Here is a 19,031-nt window from a genome sequence, read left to right as displayed (position 1 = left end):
AAAAGCACCTTCCCTCCTATGCGCGCTTTCGAAGCGACCGTAGATAAACCTCTTTCATAGGAGCGCTGCTCCGCGCACACCTGCGTTACTTACCTGCCCCTGCGTGGCTCAATGCTGTCTTAATCCTCTCTGTACTCAGTTTGTATTCCGGCTGCAGCGCCTGTGTGTACGTGCTACTCCATCCGCACCTAACCGAGCAGCAGCTTACGATGAGCGCAGATGTGGGATAAGCACACACACATTTACCATTGTCGAAAAGCGCGCAAGAACCAACGTTTCCGGATGCCGTCGACGACCGAATTCATTTATTCGTTTATTGCCGATGCAGACAGTACAACATAAAATCCGCCGCGCCTCGCCGCCTGGGATTTCTTGTGGGAAGGTGGCGTCATCCGGTGTTCGTTTTATACCGAAACTACAGTGTTCGAAACTGTGCTACAGGAAGCGTACCTGTGATTGCTTGAATTGGCTTGCGACATCACTGGAAGAGCCAATGGAAACTTTCCTATTAGACGAAGAATGGTAAAGAAAAGGTGGGAGAGGATCAAACTCTTGTCATCGACTGAAAAAGGCTGTCGTCAAAAATTATTTGCAAATAACGCGCGAGGCGTACAGGGCTCATATTTGGATTGAATACTCCCCTTATACGTCCTATCAAATGGGCGAATTTTATTGCTCCCGTAGACGAAATAGGAGTGTGGAAATTTTGTATTTACTCCACTCGGCGATGATTGTCTGGTCCATCCAATGTTGTCAGAATGCACAATATGTGCGTAAAACAAACTTTCTGATTTATTTTTCTTGCAGTATGTAGATGACTGGTGTTTTGATGTGTTCAACGTGAACGAGGTAGCAAATGGACAAGTCCTGCGCTACTTGACATACGAGCTGTTCGGAAGATATGGGATTGTTCATAAGTTCAAGGTGAGTGTTCAGCGGTTCAGCGAACTCTTACCCGGTGACACGGAGCAAGAACAGGACAGGAGCGTAACGGCGCTTCCTTGGGCGGCCAGATAACATCACAAGCGCTTGGCCTAGGTGAAGATAGCGGCATCTGTCGCGCGTGAAGAAATTGCGTGGCCCTGCAGCGATCGGCATTTCACTACACAGCGCCGGAACGAATTGTGGCCGCTATCGTTTCGTCCATCAGATGCCGCTACCCTCTCCTTCGCCGTCGCAGCTACGAAGCTTCGTAGTCCGCGTTGGTTTTCGCTGTGGCATTATCTGGTCGCTCGCCCGCGCCACGTTCTTCTGGAAGTCACGTCACTAAAAAAAAAAAATGATACATTTGTGCCATGTTACCAGGGGCCCAGCCGGAGTGTTCGGTGTTGGGTGTTTGAACCCCCTTCGAAATTTTTTTCCAGGCAACGCGTGAGCCAGACTTAGTGCTCCTTTCGGCAAATCTCCTTCCGATAACATGCATAACCCTCTCCGACAAAAATTTGTGGCTACAGCCCTGGTTACCTCTATTTTTACTTTCTTTGAAAACAATTACAGCATTCAGTGATCTCAACTCAAAAGTTCTTATTTAACACGTTACTGTCAGTAAAATATTCAAACATATAATAAAACAAAAACAACAATTATGTAGGCATTAAGAATGAAGTCGTCTTGACTAGAAGAAATGAAGCACGTCTTCAGCGACTCGAATTTTTTAGACATAAAATTTTTGCGAGCATGAGGGCTTGAGCATGAGGCCTTTTCACGCATGAGGCCTTTTCACATGAGGCCTTTTGCGAGCGTGACGCCTTTTCACGTATCGCTCTCACACAGAACAAACGCCGTGCGTGCTTCTTTTTGGGCACCATCGCAGCTAATAAAGCTGCATTTGACAAGAAAAAGATTTGGCTCGACAACTTCATTTGATATATATGATCGCCTAATGCACTGAGCGCCCACTTAATCGGAATGGGCGAAGTTGCGGTTCATACATAAGCGTACCTAACCATATTATTTTTGACCTCCGCACTCCGTCTGTTAGTTCTTAAAGCCCTTAGTTTCTTGTGCTGATAAAACCATAGAAGATGGATTTAGAATGCGCCTAATAAGAGTTACGGAACCACTGTGGTTCCGAAACTTCAGAGTTTCGGAACCACTGAAAATGAATACGCGGCATTTTACAGTACACAGTGGACCTATAAACGCTGTCGTTCTGGAGAGATCACGCGGATGCATTTTAACCCTTTGAGGGTCGATTTTTTTCGTCAAATGCTACCCCCCCAGGGTCCATTTTTTTATTGCTGATTTAAATTCTTCGGGTGAATCTGTTTCGAGAAAAAATTATCATTATTTTTTAGGGCGACCATAAAGTGACAAAAAATTGTTTGTGTTGTTACATACATGTGGTTTATTCATGAGTAACATAAGAAAAATTCTAAATAAAAACGAGAGAGTAACAAGCCGGTACCTTTTGAGTGAATCCAAATCAGATAGCCATCAGTTTCGCGGGCGCAAAAAGCGGGAAACGCCCGGAGGACGATACCGAAACCAGCCGCTGCGCCCGCGCGCGCGGCCGAATGCGCTAGTGATAGACGGCGCCCCGCTCCTAAAAAAATACAAAAAAAGAGAAAAGAGCCTCATCAGTTTCGCAGGCGCCCTTGGTCTGTGGCAGGCGCAAGAAGCGAGAGGCGCCCGGTGGGCGTAAGGGGCCTTAGGTGGGCCCCCTCGTTACCGGATGCGCAAGCGATAGCCGGCGCGCCGCTGAAGTAAATCATAAAGAAATAAAAAGAAGAGCCATCGACGGAAGAACATAATTTGACGTATTTCCGCAGTGTGGCAGCACATGCCAAGCAAGAGAAGTTGGCGAAATAGGCGCGCTTTTTAAACATACAAGCGATGACGTACATGTACGTTATTTACCATTTTAAAGGTGTTTGCAGAGGACTTACATGTACGTCCGTGACCCTGAAAGGGTTAAGTACAACCAATGGGGCATAATATATTGTCAGCGCTCACCTCTTAAGGTGCCACCGACTGTATACGCGCACCTGAGGTTTCGGCAGGCATAAAAATGTGTGAGCTGCTAGCGCCAAGCCCCTGCCTTACCCACTGTGTTATCAACTAGATCGTGTGCTCCATCCATGTGTAGCATGCATTATAAGGGCTCGCAAAAGCCCGGAACCTCCCGTCTTAATAAACTTGACGCCGACCAGCCACACTGTACACTGCAATGTATTTGTCCGCTCACTGCCATACTATCGGCCTGAATGAGCTTTTGTGGGAGCTACTGCAGTCAGCATCTGCTGAAAACAAAGGTACTTTCATGCATTCATACATTTCGAGATACTTTCATGCATTCATACATTTCGAGATGCCGCTTTCGATGTGACGTACGACTCAACTCAATGTCACAAGTTCTACCCCCAACACAGACCGTAAGTGGAGCGCGCGCTCGCATTTTAATGCATGCCCAAAATCTCTAGGCCCTTTTAGCATGGTAGTTTAAAATTTCTCGGAGCACTTTCCGTTGTACCAGATTTTGTTACACTCTACCAGATTGCAACAACAGTGCAGCACAAAAATACTGTATCACACTAGTTAATGCGTCAATGTAAATGCTTGAAACAGCTGTTGATTACCTTACACCCTCGTTCTTGAGAGGTGTGATGGTAAGGCAGTGTGTATAGGCATCGTAAGGTCTAGTTTACCTGGTCATATGGGAATCATTTAGGTTGTGCATTTTTTTTTTTTCAGATATCGTCAGCAGCACTAGAAAATTTTATCAGTGCTGTGGAGCAAGGATACTGCAAATACAAGAATCCCTACCACAACAACTTGCACGCAGCAGACGTCACCCAGACCGTCCATTATATGCTGTACTCAGCAGGCATTAGTGTAAGTTGCAGCATACGCATGCCAACTAAAATTGTTCAAAATATTTATACCCTACTCACAACCTTATCTGCTGGGGGTGGCAGTTTTTTCGCACAGCCAGAATCGTACCTGTAATGAACTGAAACGGGACCTAAACTTGAAATCAAATATTTCAGCTCTAAAGGGTAAACAAAGCGAGCATGAGCTTGTGTGTTTTACGATTTTTACTCTGGGGCTGCAATGACGAGCTAATTTAACCGCTCTTATCCACTGCGTAAAGAACGAGGCAGGCCTCAACTAGTATGCAAACATAGGCGGAAAGTTTTCATTTTCACCGGGGGGGGGGGGGGGGTGGGGGGGGCTATTTATATATATTGTGAGCGCGAAGCTCTGAAGCGTAGAAAGTAATTTATTTCACTTCCACATTATCCCCATCATCAAACACTTCGAGGAGTGCTTCGTGTACTTCCGGAGCGGTGTTTGGAGACGGCTGTGTATATATATATATATATACACATATATATATATATAAGACGTGCACTTCCGTGCTAACAGTGCTTTTTGCCCTAATGTAATTTTAAGTGAAAAGGTATTAGGCAACTCCAAAGAAACATCAAATGATGTAGGTAGCAGAACTCTGGCAATGGCACTTCGGGGAGCTGGAGGGGGCGGGCAGGCGTCATCGCCGGGAAGGGGGAGGGGGGGGGGGGGGGCGGTTCTGCCCCCTCCCCCTTGGAAAGCACTGGAGGGGGCTGGCCCGAGCCCCCCGCCCCCCACCTCTCGTAGTGGGCACCTATGTATGCAAATGTGATTATTGAAAACCGGTCAACACGCTCGGCTATACAAAATGCAGAGTGCAATGTCTCTGATAAGCAGTTGTAGGCGCCCACGCTTCCGTAAGGGCTCCATAGCTTGTCGGCGTTCGTCCTGTCCATCTGTAAAGGGTGCACCACCGCAAGCACAGCTTTACTGCGGAGAAGCTACACGTCCGTACACTGGTGTGTTCGTGTTCGGCCACAATAAAACATTTGTGCCCTTTTTAACAGTGGAGTTGTTTAAGCTTGAGTTCCGTCCGTGTCTGGCGTTGCTCAAAACTTTGCTGCGCAGCAAAGTGGAGAGGAGAAAAATGCTAGGCCACGAAGTGTAAGGGGAAGTGGCGATCAAGGAGGCAAGGAGCCGGCGAGCAGGTGTGGGGAGTGCGCGGCGCGGCGTAGATGTTCCGGTGGGGAGGCGCGCGTCGGGGATTTGCTGCGTCTAGTGTTGACGTATGGTCTGAGGTGCAGGTGTTCTAGTTAAGAGAGACGGCGCGCGCTCGGCAGCATCAGTGTCCGATATACCGATAAGATGGACAGACCTAAGAAAAGCCAAGTTAAATCTAGTGAAGACCACCAGCTCCGCTGTTTCCTCAGTCTTCGCATCTCGGTTGCGAAGGTGGCCGAATTTTTTCTTCACTAAAGATGAATCATCAAAGTGCCGGTTTACGGTAGTGGAGGTACTTAGTTCCAATTTATGCATGTGTACTAACTTTCATTAGCAATCACCAAGCTTGGTTTAAACAGTTGAGCACGTATATGCTTGCTTCGGTGCAAATGCTATCAAAAAACTGTAGCGCTTCTGCGGCCCCTGCCAGGCAGAAGCCCTCTCAATCCCCTCCTCCTCTGATTATATCCTTTCTCCTCCTACCTTCCTCTCCATCCTCCCATTTCCCTCCCTCCTCTACGGTTCCTCCCTTCCTAATCCTCCTCCTTCTTCTCCACTTCCCTTGCACTCTCCCTCATTTATTCCGCTCCCAATTATGCCTCAACCTCCCATTCTCCCTTACATCTTCCCCTCTTCCACCCCACATTCTCCTCTCTGCCGTTTTCACCCTCTCCACTTTTCCCTCACATCCCTCCTCCCCTTCCCCCCCTCTTTCTAACTCCTTCCCCCGGGTTGAGTGATCCACCCAAGGGTTAACCCACCCATAGGGGACCCTTCACTACCGGTGGGTTACTAGTAATTTATGGGTCACAGGTCACTGTGGCTGATTTGGGTAACAGATAGGCAAACAGACTCACCGCAGAGGCTCGGTGGCTATGGTGTTGTGCTGCTGAGTCCAAAAATGCGGGTTCAATCTCGGCCGTTGGGGCCGCTTTTCAGGGGGAGGCGAAAAGCAAAAACGCTCACATCGAGAATTCGGCGCACGTTAAAGATCTCCGAGTGTGGTCCAAATTAACCTGGAGCCTTCAACTACGGTGCACCTCATAGCCTAGGTGTAGCTTCAGCGTATTAAACCAGACAAGCAGACAACCAAACAAGCAGACGCACCAAAACTTTCGCATTTACCTAGCCCAAGAAAGTCTATCGATATAAACAAAAAAGAGAGCCTTCGTCACGTTTCTTTTGTAATGGGTGTAGTGTCACAAGCACGGTTATGCTGTGGAGAAGGTACTTGTTAGAAGGCTGTTTTGCATGTGTAACCAAAATTAAGCTTTTGTTCACTACTAACCACGGGCACCATTTTACTGCGGTAGGGATGCTTAATTTACCATTGCTAGAACGATATGCGGTAGCCTGCATGTATGAACAATACGCTTGGTTAATGTCACCTTGAAAAGTTGTATTAGGTGGTCTATGGTGTGAGTAATATGCTGGCATATTTTTGTTACTGATGTTTATGGGTGCAACATGAAGGTGCGGGTAATAAGCAGTGGAGAGGCTAAACGTGTGAAAGCATGATATGTATGGGCAAAGCACCGCAGAAGTTCAATAGAATGAACTATTCTGATTTTTTCAGTTTTGAAGGGACATCCATTGCATGCAAAAGTAGCCAAAAATGTATGTTTGTGTAAGAAAAAAGAACAACATGGAGCAAATTTTATAAGCAAAGGTTTACAAAAGAAGTATCTGGAAAACATAACTCTGTAGCCCAGTATAAGAACTAAATTCATTGACGTTGTGTTTCTCAGTACTGAACCTTTTTTCACTATAAGCAATACCTGCCTGAGCAGCTTCTTTTTTTTTAGAACAATTCTACTAAAGTTGGCCTGAAACATCTTGCGAAAAAATAAAAGAGTAGTGCCACCATAAAACAATTCCTTTGCATCTTACCCGCAAATAAAATTGGTTTACTATCACTTGATTATTAATTATGCATTATTACTTGTTTACATTCAAGCATACATAACGAGACAGCTGCATTTGCTAATATATCATATCAATTGTCTGAACCTGATCAGTCAGCTTGCAGCTTCATCAATATGATGTATATTGCTTTCCTTCCAGGGATGGTTGACGGAACTGGAGGCATTTGCTACCTTGTTTGCGGCAATTATTCATGATTATGAACACACTGGGACAACCAACAACTTCCATGTTATGTCTCGGTGAGTCATCATCAGCGTTACTGTCATGTTTTAGGTAGTGAAAAGATAACAGCCAAGTAATAAGATATGGTGGTATGAATCCTTTACCCAGACGCAATTAGTATCGCAGCCAGCAGGTCTTTTTAAAACAAACATGTAGGGTGCACACATTTCTAAACTTGTAATAGGCAACAAGCCTATGACCATATAGTGCAATAAAGGATCGGCAAAAGGCAGTGAATGAAATTGATGAAGTCAAATTCACAGTCATATGGGAGAAAAGATAGCTGGCTGACAAACGTTTCACAGTGTTCTCACACATAGAAAGTTTATACTAATTTTTATGCACAGAATGACAGTTTGATGGCAAAAGGCTCGGCGGCAAAACATTACAGCGTTGACAGACTGCAATACTGTGGCAAAAACAGAATGACAGTTTAGTAGAATTTTGGGGTACAGCTGCACTCATGAGATCTGGAAAAATGCGTAGTAGGTGTGCCTTACAGTATGCTGTCGTGCTTTTCATAAACACTTCAGTGATTCTTCAGAAAAGCATACTTCGAAATTGTTCATGGCTGTTCATGGGGAACCATAATGAAGAAAAACTGCCTCAGAATAACTATACTGCTCATAAACATTCTAAGGAATATCTGAATTGTATATACTTGCCTCCCTCAAGGTTTACAGGAAGGTAACTGTCTTTAACAGATCATCATGAGTGACACAGGTTTACTACTCTAAGCTCTTACAACATAGACAAAGCAAGAAATTAGTGCGGTATTTTTTTTTACTTCATATCAACATGCATGCCATGTATTTTTCATTCATTACATTTCCCACATATCTGTACAACCACAGCTACCTTACTACTCCTTGAGGAAAGGCCTTTTGTCAGGCTCCCAACCATTTTCTCTTCATTCGGACTTTTTGTACCTTCCTCGGAGTGGAAAAAGTAAATGACCCTTCAAATTTAAAAATGCAAAACACACACCTTTAGAATTTTTTTTTCTTATCTCACATCCACGAATATATAACAGTGCCAACCTGCATAACTCAGCACTAGGCTGGGTCACTGAGTCACCTTTACCAATACTAGCCGGAACCACACCACAGTGTTTCACAGCAAGCCTCTGTTTTTACAGGTCCGAAACTGCTCTCATCTACAATGACCGATCGGTTCTCGAGAACCATCACATCAGTGCAGCTTTCCGGCTGCTAACAGATGATGACCAGAACATCCTGTCCAGCCTAAGTAAAGAAGAGTACAAGTAAGCCATTAGCCAACTGCATGTTGTTAAAAGTAACACGCAAATTTCGTTAAAGAGGTCTTAAGCACAAGTCCCTTTTTACATGAGTTGGGGGTGCTCAGTGCCAAAAAAGAATGTATGGTTTAAAATGTGGATAGAACATAAAATAAACTGAAAACACAGTTTAGATAGTGCGAATTTTATTGTTTTAAGGATGTTGTGCCAACTGTACCCCCTTTCTGACGTTTTATAAAAAAGCCTTTTTGATACTTGAATTTAAAAATTTTTATAACTGCACTTGAGAATAAAGCACTAGCTACACTTTTTTTACTGGGGGGGCTGCGCCGAATAAACATGAACCTGCTGTTCATGCATGCCCATACGAATTACACTTCTGTTTCCAGTCATAAAGTTCACAGCCCGTGAAACTGTGCTTTCAATCTGATAGCAGCTACAGCTTGCACAACAGCCTAGTTCACGCTGTGCGTTTATCCCTATTCTGTTCAGCACAAAAATTACCCTTTTGCTTTTCAGAGAGTTCCGCCTGCTGGTAATTGAAATGGTCCTGGCAACAGACATGACCTCTCACTTCCAGCAAGTGAAGACTATGAAGACGGCCTTGAGTCACCATGACTTCAGGTAGATGCATCAAGTACACCACTCTTTATTGCAAATGTGGCAGGTCTCACGTAGGCTTCTTACTTAAGGTTCATTGAGGGGGAATAAAAAGTTGCTTACAGAATTTAGTCAAATTTGTTAAAATTAGGGCAGTGCCAAACATTAACATTTTGAACTTGTGGTAAAATTGCAAACACTCAGAGTTTCAGATCAAGCTGCATAATGACAGTTACAGCTAATCCTGACACATTTTTGTAGACAATGTGTCTTATGGCATGCGCTTTCATTTTTTTCTTGTGGTGTGCTCAAAAAACAATAACTGAACTTTCAATTTCGCCATTTTATTTCTAAAATTATTTATATATTTAGCAATGCCACTTACAGTTTGAGGGCATGTGCCTTTCTCCTTTTTCCTCTTACGCCACCCAAAAACAGCCCTCATGATGCACAGACGTAGATTATTATAATATAGTATTACCACTCATGCAAACTGCATAATGATGTAATTTAAAGTTACGGCATCAATAAGCATCAACAAAACTTCAAAAATGTTTGCCACCTGAACTCAGCACAAGCGTAAAAATGCTATCATATTTTTGCTGCATAGCTCACGTTGTCTCTCTACTAGTAATTCAATTAAACGTGCCCGTGCAAATCATTTGGCGATGTGTGTGCCTTTTCTGTCCTATGGCGCAGCAGAATTTAGCACTCAAAGCTTTCTTTCAATGCAGCCTTGACAAAGCCAAAGCACTGAGCTTAATTCTGCACTGCTGCGACATCAGTCATCCTAGCAAGGAGTGGAGACTGCACCACAGGTGGACTTACCTCCTCATGGAAGAATTCTTTCAACAGGTCAGAATGCTTTTTCTTTATACCGGTAAAGTGGTTTGCTTTTGGTATTAAGGTGAACAATGCAGAATCAGTTGGTACCTAGGTAGAGAAATTAGAAAAATGTGATTGAGATGGCCCAAGCATTAATATAGGCAGTGTTCTCTCAGACATTTCTGACAATTTGACACTGGGATTGTGAAGGAAGACACAAAGTATGGCATAGATGATATTTCAAAATAAACCACCCACCCCAATGCCCGTGTCCTCGAGTGACGCCCCAGCCACTGCAGTGGGTCATTAAAAACTTCGCAGTGTCTAGAGTTACGTCCGACGGAACCCAAAATTGAAAACTAGAGTTACGTCCGACGGAACTTTAACGCGGTGTCTAGAGTTACGTCCGACGGAACTTTAACGCGGTGTCTAGAGTTACGTCCGACGGAACCCAAAATTTAAAACTAGAGTTACGTCCGACGGAACTTTAAGCAAGTTTCTAGGTTTACGTCCGGCGGAAAACTAGAGTTATATGTCCGACGGACGTTTAGGCCAATGTTTTGAGTTACGTCCGGCATAACGTGAAGCACAAAAAAAAATTACAGCTAACGGCAGCTACCGTGACGCTCTAAATGTGTAATCTATACGCAACATTAAAAGAGAGTTATAACAGATCGGAAACGGATTACGGAGATTACAACTATAAGATAGCGACTGCGTGAACATGAAGCGGGCATTTTACCTCTACTGCATCTCAACAGATGGCGCCAGCAGGTCAAGCTGGGCTCTCAATAGTAGGTTACGGCTGGCTGCTCCTAGTTTTTCGTTGTATTTGAGAGTCCCTCGCATTGACACCGCCTGCTCCTCACTCGCCGATTTGTAGACAGGCCCCATGTTGCTGTTAATACTAGTTATGTACCCAGATCGCCTTTATTTAACCTAAAAGAAGCTATCGTAGATGCGTCGCTCGATGACACATGCCACGGCAGTTGGTTTGCTGCTTGAGCTGTCAGAATCGCGCGGATTTCACTTGTTGCAACCTAATTTTTCTTAAACGATTTCATATTTACAATCCGTTCGACTAGGCGCGAGCCAAGTGTACGTCTGTCAAACTCTTCCAAAGCGGCCGTCCGCTTTGGAACGACGGACACGGTGCGTCTCGGTACCGTCCGGCCAAGTCGCTCCGGTTTACGGTAGGGTTCTGCTCATGCGGGGTGGCGTCCAGACAGGTAGACGTTACCGCACTGGAACCGCTTTTCCGATCTGGTATAACTCTCTTTGAATGTTGCGTATAGATTACACATTTAGAGCGTCACGGTAGCTGCCGTTAGCTGTAATTTTTTTTGTGCTTTACGTTATGCCGGACGTAACTCAAAACATTGGCCTAAACGTCCGTCGGACATATAACTCTAGTTTTCCGCCGGACGTAACCCTAGACACCGTGTTAAAGTTCCGTCGGACGTAACTCTAGTTTTCAATTTTGGGTTCCGTCGGACGTAACTCTAGACACCGCGTTAAAGTTCCGTCGGACGTAACTCTAGTTTTCAATTTTGGGTTCCGTTGGACGTAACTCTAGACACTGCGTAAAAACTTTGGCTCAGTCAGTGAATCTCGCACATTGTCATCTTGCATGTACAAGATGCCCAATGTATACTTTTCACAGCTGGCCCTCATGTTAAGGCCATGCCTGTCACCGTGCACCCTTGCTACAGCACATTCTCTTGATCAATAGGCCTGCACGATACTAGTAAAACTACTTGTGAGCGATTGCTGTTTCACAGTGTGTTGCAACTTTGCCAAGCAAGCACAACTAGTATGTGCTGGAATCTGCGAACTTGGTTGAAAGGTGACAAAGCCTCTGCCGTTGCTCTGGGAATAATCAGGGTGACTACATGTCCTGTTTTGCTGGGGAAATCCCAGTTTAGAGATTTATTTCAAGCACCCTGTCTCTTCCGCCTCAATAAAGTTCAATGTCTTTTTTTTTTTTAGGAGGAAGAAACTTTGGCCATGTCTAATGGCTATACATAAACTTGATGCACTGATATAATTGATGCACTCATATTTGAAACTGTAGGTTATCTAGTTTAATTGAAAGCTTTGTGTTTGCCTTACACTTTTCCTCCCCCCTTTTCTCCTTGTGCTCTTCAGGATGTTCTCTTTTCTGCCTTCACGGCAGCCTATTTATATGAGAATGGATGCCCCACAGCAGACTTCTTGATACAGGATTTTTTAATTTTTTAATTTAGAGGGCCCCAAATCTTTCAGCTTGCTTACATGTGTGCCTTAAATTTTGCAAGCGGAATAACCTTTCTAATTTTTATCTGCTGGAAAAAAGTCTTTTAATTAAGCGATGCAGGCTTCGATAAAAAAAAGGGCTATAGAAGTACTTGTATGTGATTTTGCAATGCTGCCGCAGCACTATGCACTCCCCTAACTTAATTACAGCTTGTACTCACTTTGTTTGGAGTAGTTACTATTTCTTTGCTTGAATTACATGCCAAAATGGCTTAATTTTTTCATTGTTCAACACTTTTGATTTTATGCCTTCATTCAACTATAAGAAGAACGGCACATCTGTATAGTGGGAAGAAATTCAGGTTCTGATTTCATGAAAAATCAGACAAAGGTACAAGTAGCTGGAGAATGCCTCATGTTAAAACCAGCAAACAACTGACAGTTTCAGGATTAAGGGAGCAACCTGCAGCATGTGTGAAAAAAAAAAAAAAAAAAAAAACGGCCTTGCCTGTTGATAACGGATGAGGTGGCAACCCCAGAAATGGCGCCACCAGTGCCAATCATAATAGCCGGCCACGCTGGCTTTCATGATGAGGATGTGTGACTGGCCACCGCACACATATCTTTACCACTGACACTTTACACCAAAAGCTACCAAAAAGTCTAAATAACGAGGAGTGCAACGGTTCAGGTTTTGTTGAGGTTCTACGTACCCCTTGAAATACAATGCTCGCTTTCTCTTTTCCTTTATTGCAGGGTGACAAAGAGCACGAGCTTGGACTTCCCTACTCTCCCCTCTGTGACAGGAACACGACGCTCATTGCTGAGTCACAGATAGGTACGACTGCATGGATGCCCCATTCGGGTTGCCGCAGGGAAGCTTTTGTGCCAGCTAGTAGTTGGTTTTATACAAAGAAGTGTTAAAGAAGTCTTATAGGTATGGTAACGTATAGCTTATTCTTCACAATAATACGCGGCTAATGGTCATGACAGTGTACAGGGGTGGGCAACACACTTGTGCCTTTTAAACAGACACATGATGCTCACAATTAAGAAATGCACACTTGTCCAAATTATTGTTGTCTTTTCGTATGTGAGCTACCTCCTTGCTGCTTGAAATCTCACTGTAGTGTACAGTATGCAACATGGTTTTCTTACATTAACTTCTTAGCCCTTCTTTTTTTTATTATTGTGTGTGAATCTGCAAAAGGGATAAGCCTCAGTTTTCCAGCTCTATTTCATTAGAATCACAGCATATCAAAGATTTGACAGCTTGTTTCCAGTATTCCCTGCAGGTTATAAAAATGTTTTATTTAGAGAAACAGATTTTTATTTTTACAAACTAGTGAACGGCCTAGTTAGCAAGGAGCAAACTTCATCCTATTCTGATTCTTTTGCAACTGTCTCTGAACTGCTTTCTTGGAATTGGTCCTCTCCAGTGTTCCCCATGAGCTAAGCAGTGCTCTGTTCAACATTGAACATAGCTTAATGAGCCACCAGGCACAAAAAGAAATGTGGAATAAAAATTGTTCACTAGATAGCCAACACTTGTTTTCTGTAATACAATTTGCCAAGTGAATGTCTAACAGCAGGCACGTTCACTACTGCTGTGCCAAATACGCGTTCACAGCCCCAAAAATGCTGTGAGGGAAGAGAAAGTGCCTTGTTAGGCCTTGCAGTTCCTGCCTCACAGTTCTAAAAAGCATGATGCAGCCATCCAATGAGACAGCAGCAAAGAGAAGCTGCAAAGAGGCCAAATATGTAACCTAAAATTTGGCCTTTATATTTCTTGCATTCTTGCACAAGAAAAGGGCTTTACTTTCTCCTACTTTAAGCATGAAATTTATTAAAATAACTCAATTTTAATATTTATTGTTTGACAGCTTGGATTATTAATCTTGTATTTAGACTGGCTTTGAAAACACAAATTGAAAAATGAAAGATGAAGAAAAATTTAAGGCTTATGTTATTGAAAAACGTTACTGCCAGTGTTCACTTCATCAGCAGTGTCCACACACCTTTTCCTTCATGAAACTCTGAGAGAAAGAGAGAGAGAGAAGGCTTTTTATTGGAAAAGCAGAGAGGTTTGCCGGAATTTACAGACGCCTACATGCTTCTCTGCTGTGAGTTGGGGATGTGGGAAGAAAAGGCTCAAAAAAGAGCTGGGCAGAAAAGAAAACGAAAAAAACATTGTCATAGACTTGGTGCGGTAGCGGACTTACATGCATATTTTTCTTCTGAGCTTGGGACACATAATTTACAATTTTGAAATTAGGCCAATTTCATCCAAATAAGAGAACAAACTCCGTAGAGCTTGGTGCTGCTTTGACAGACGAATCCATGGTCTAAAATAATTGTGAGAGTAATTGATCCCTGTTCTAGACGTTCCATGCTTTCAAGGAAGTGGGATCTCAGTTCCATTTAGGCCGCACATTCTAATAAAATGTGTTTAATTGTTTCGACACAAGCACAATTGTCGCAGTGCGGATTTGGCGTCACTCCAAGGCGAAATAGGTAGCTATTTGTGTAGGCACAGTTCAGCCGTAGACGATGGTACAACGTTTCCAGGTTACGAGGAAGCTGTGTCGGGAGTCTTGACGTTAATTCTGGGTCAATAGTGTGCAAAAAGCAGCAAGTATTTTGTAAGTTGCTCCATAGATGGCTTCTTTCAGTCAGCACAAAGTGGTGAGCCATGGCAGAAGCTTAATTCTGTTTTCGTGAAATACACCTCGCGGTATTTTCGGTAAAGAAGGCCTTTACGGGCCGCTTCGTCAGCTTTTTGGTTACCTTTGATGCCGCTGTGTCCAGGTATCCACTGCATTTTAATGTTGTGTCCAGCAGACCAGGCAAGATGGTGAAGGTATGATATATCACAGGCTGCGATTTGGTGGGGGGAAAATCTACTTCTCCTACATAGAAACTCTGGTATAGCATATATTGGCTTCTGTCCTTGGTACACGAGCTTCCTCCTAGATATTCCAGTGCTTTGTGTTCATGCCGGAGTGTTTCGAGTGGAAAGTGAAACTACCATAATCCCCTTCTGTACCCGCACCTCTGGCCCAGAGCCTTTTCAAAAACCGTAATTGTGCATCACGTTTTTATTTTGAATTACGTTTACACAGCACTCCATTTGGTTGCTCCATCATCTTCACACACATAAACTGTCCTCAATGAATCCTAGGCCATCGCCTCCCGTATTTTTTCAATGCGAAGCGCATCGGCCCTGAGTGGCCACCCAAGCCCTTTCCCGCTTCTCTCCCCAATTCCTAGCCTTCCCAGTGCTTTAATCACCTGACCAGTTACTCTGGGCAACACGTGGTGAAAAGCGGCAATGTAGGCAAACTGTGCTCCACCACGGTGCTTAGTTTTCTCTCGGTGGCCAGAGCGCCGCTACTTGAGCGGTTTCAAGCCTCGGTTGCCTGTGCAGCCTGACACAAGCTGCTCTCGATTTTAGAATGGTTGGGTGAGCCCTTGACACTGAAGTTTCTGTTTTTGTTTGCATTGCATAGACTGGCTCAAATAAACACCCTTTTCATCGTTTATCCGGTTAATAAAGAAGTATTTCATTTATAAAGTCTGAATGAAGAAAAAATACCATGCAACATTTGCGGCAGCCACTACAACTAACAGCAGTGACCCGTATTCAAGTTGCGATGTGATTGGACGATGTTCAAGATTGGTATTCAAACCAGTTTTGGTTTCAGTTCTGTGCAACAACATGCTTGGCATCTGACATTACCGTTGGTTGGGAATTCTCGATATATCACGAATTGGCATACCGCGCTTCTGCCATGTTATCTGCTGTAGAATGCATCAGATAAACCTGCCAGCACCGCTTAGGAGCATAACGTTCACTAGCCGAGGCGTACACAGTGGCTGAATGCTCAACTGCGAGGTGCTTCGCTCCCACCTTTGGAGCTTTCCTAGCTCGTCCCTTTGTCTTAAGAAGTGTCACTCCTGTGCAGGGATTGAGAGTGGAATCATGACGTAATGGTACAAATCCTGCATCAGAAACAGCGGGCCTGCATTCAATTCCCAGTGGTGGAAAACTCGTGAATTTCATTTTTTGTTGAGTGGGAGTTTTTGGCACATGTGCCTATGGTGTGATTCCAGGAATTCGCCCATAAGAAATTCGCGCTCTAAAAAAGTGTGACATATTGTAAAAAAAATTTTTTGCTTGTGTGGCATGAGTGCAGGAATCGTATCTCCGAAGAGCTCGCAGTTCAGAGGATGTATGATAAATTAAGTGCATTTGTAAACATGCTGTAACGTCAAACATCTACATACATAAAAATAAACATGAATAAAAAATTTTTGCAGAGGGTAACGCTTAAACCGCAAGAAGTAAGAAAGGAAGCTCTCAAGAGTAGCAGCTCTTAGTCGCGGGCACATGTTGCAAGCATGGAAGTTGGACATGCACACGGCAGTGGATCGTGATGTCGTTTCCACTAGTGGTGTCTTCATAGCTTCAAGCTGCCATCGGGGATGTCATTTGTGCCATTCAACTACCAAAGCTCTGCTATTTTTTCTGGCTCTGAAGTCTTTAAACTAGGGCTGGCTCCCTTCATTCTCTGGCGCCACAAAACAGTGCTTCTCTTTGCTCACTTTTCTTCAATCATGCATTTCTTGCAACTAGCATTTTTGTTGCAGGACACATAAACATAACCAATTGTCCTTGTTATCAGTACTGATGCGTGTTTCATATAGTCACTCAATCCTTGTACAATAAGGATATTCTACTGAATTTTAAGATAGTACCCAAGATACTTACCTTTGGTACTGCCCCGTGGGCCTGGACGTGAAATTGCTCCCATATAGACATCTTGCTTCTCCTTTCTCACCAATTGGGCTGATAGATTTCATACTGACAAAAGTTTTTCTGCTCACACGTTCTGGTACAGTACAGCATGTAGATTTTTAATACGCTAGAAATCAGAGAGCCCATGCTAGTGCAGACTGCTTATTATTTCTTAGAAATGCCAAAGATCTAACAGAAATGTCAAACAATTAATGAGCCCTGCTGAAGCACAGAGTGCTTGATTGAATTGTCAATGCAAGGTACTTTTATGGATAGGTGTTCCACTTTAAAAGCAGAACTGCTGCTGCGTTTTGAATTATAGAAGTGAAGTTAATGAACATCAGCAATGTCGCACATTATCATAGCCTTTATTATCTCTTAAATTCAGTACAATAAGGTACAGTACTATTTGGTCTCATTAGCAATGTCGCACATTATCATAGCCTTTATTATCTCTTAAATTCAGTACAATAAGGTACAGTACTATTTGGTCTCATTTTGGTAAACACAAATGTAACTCTCATGGCAGAAGCAGTCGCTTATTAAAGGGGCCATGAAAACAAAATTAAACAAGGCTTCGTATCCTTTGGTAACTCTGAGCCCCACGAAAGATGATGTTTAACTGAAAAAGCACAGGAAATATTTAAGGGAGACACTGGTCTTAAGGACCGAAAATTTGCAAAAAAAATCAATTTTCGGTATTAATTTTATTTGCAGTCTACAGGTCCCAAAGAATGTACCTGCAAAATATTATATCTGTACCATAAGTATTTACAACACTGTCGCCCTTTGAAGTTGCCTAAACGACCGTTTCTGCCTACGTTTCCAAACTTCGTCCCCTGTTTTCTCTGAGCCAATTTTTTTCCCACGAGGTCAACTGTCGGGTTCAATATTTCGGAATGTACTGGATAGATTTGTATCCTTTTTGCTGCATTTGAAAGCTTATGAACTGAACAGTGCAATAAAACCACAAAAATATGAGATTTCATTTTGACAAGCTATAATGCAGATAAGTTTACGAAAACATTGGTAATTGATAACCTAGCTGTCATTTCATAAGTTTGCAGCAGCTTGCAGAAACAACGCTAAAATTACTGCTGTGGTACAGATGCATTCCCTGGTCCTTCTAGAACACAAAGGGATAAAGAGTATTCGAGTATTTCATAGGTATACAGATAAAGAAAAAGTTGCCCAAAACAGAATGGCATAACATGTTGCACAACTCTGACCTTACACCGTATAGACGAAAACTGGCTGCATATTTGTGCTCAGAATGTTAAACTACACTTCACGTGTAAATATCAAGCACGTATGTTAAAAAATAACAAAAATGTCCTCAAGACCAGTGCTCCCCCTTAAAAACTCAAGATTTCGTGCTACAGTGACGTAATATATGGGCAGGAGTTGCATAATATGGGCCAGCAGTAAAAGCACAGGTATTAGTGTGTTAACTGCACAGTAGCATTCAAGTGATATGATCAAGTGGATCGAAATGCCCCACTACAATGATGTTTCTTGGTGGTGGCATAGGTCGGTGGCCACCAGTCGCACAAATGAGATTCTGTGACACCACAGAAAAGTTGCAGGAAAGCGGCTGAAGAGTCGCCACTGCCTCATCTGTTTTCTCTAAGGGGCTGTGAAGACAAAATGCAAGTTTGGTTCATTCAGAAGATTGCCTCGTTAGAATAACACTGACACTACTTTTAACGCAAATGTCAATCAAATAATCTGCACAACTAGGAAAAAAGAGAATGACCGTGCGACGCACAAGCTCATTTCCCGCACTAGGACGTATGACGTATTATGGGCAGCTGTATGATTGGCTGAAGCCGGCAAAAGCAAACGCAAGTTAGGCAGGGCTTTAAGCTTGCAAAACGAGCTGTTTGCACTGAAATTTAATTAGGGTGGCCACCTTTCCCGGAAGAAAAAACTGGCCCTTCAGGGGGAGGGGGGCGTGGTATGCAGAAGTTTGAATTTGAGTTGAAAAAAAGACGTTGCGTTTTTTTTTTTAATTGACATGCAATGCCACTTTTTGTGGCGTTTTCCTACGCAGAAATCAACATAACGTTTTCACTGAAAGCGATTGAGCTTTTGGTTATTGGTCTGAATGTGCTGCACTGAAAAGTAACCGCACTTGCTGACCGCGCCGGTGGC

At 43.4% G+C, this 19,031-nt stretch overlaps 1 protein-coding gene across 7 annotated transcripts in view; it reads left to right on the top strand.

The window, feature by feature from the left end:
- The window catches only part of LOC144155795 (dual specificity calcium/calmodulin-dependent 3',5'-cyclic nucleotide phosphodiesterase 1A-like), a 670,747-nt gene that overhangs the window by 634,206 nt on the left and 17,510 nt on the right, over positions 1-19,031 (top strand). For all 7 annotated transcript variants that reach the window (XM_077687457.1, XM_077687456.1, XM_077687455.1 and 4 more), the window contains 7 exons: positions 808-924; positions 3,694-3,834; positions 7,078-7,178; positions 8,300-8,425; positions 8,939-9,043; positions 9,754-9,874; positions 12,836-12,917. In XM_077687457.1, the coding sequence (XP_077543583.1) occupies positions 808-924; positions 3,694-3,834; positions 7,078-7,178; positions 8,300-8,425; positions 8,939-9,043; positions 9,754-9,874; positions 12,836-12,917 (793 nt within the window). The remainder of the gene's footprint in view (positions 1-807; positions 925-3,693; positions 3,835-7,077; positions 7,179-8,299; positions 8,426-8,938; positions 9,044-9,753; positions 9,875-12,835; positions 12,918-19,031) is intronic.

This window comes from Haemaphysalis longicornis, unplaced genomic scaffold (genome assembly GCF_048455015.1).
Source record: "Haemaphysalis longicornis isolate Haplotype H1 unplaced genomic scaffold, Haemaphysalis longicornis Haplotype H1 scaffold_1, whole genome shotgun sequence".
In the NCBI taxonomy this organism is placed as follows: domain Eukaryota; kingdom Metazoa; phylum Arthropoda; class Arachnida; order Ixodida; family Ixodidae; genus Haemaphysalis; species Haemaphysalis longicornis.
Note: the sequence above shows the minus strand (reverse complement) of the source record. Positions and strands in the feature narration are given on the sequence as shown.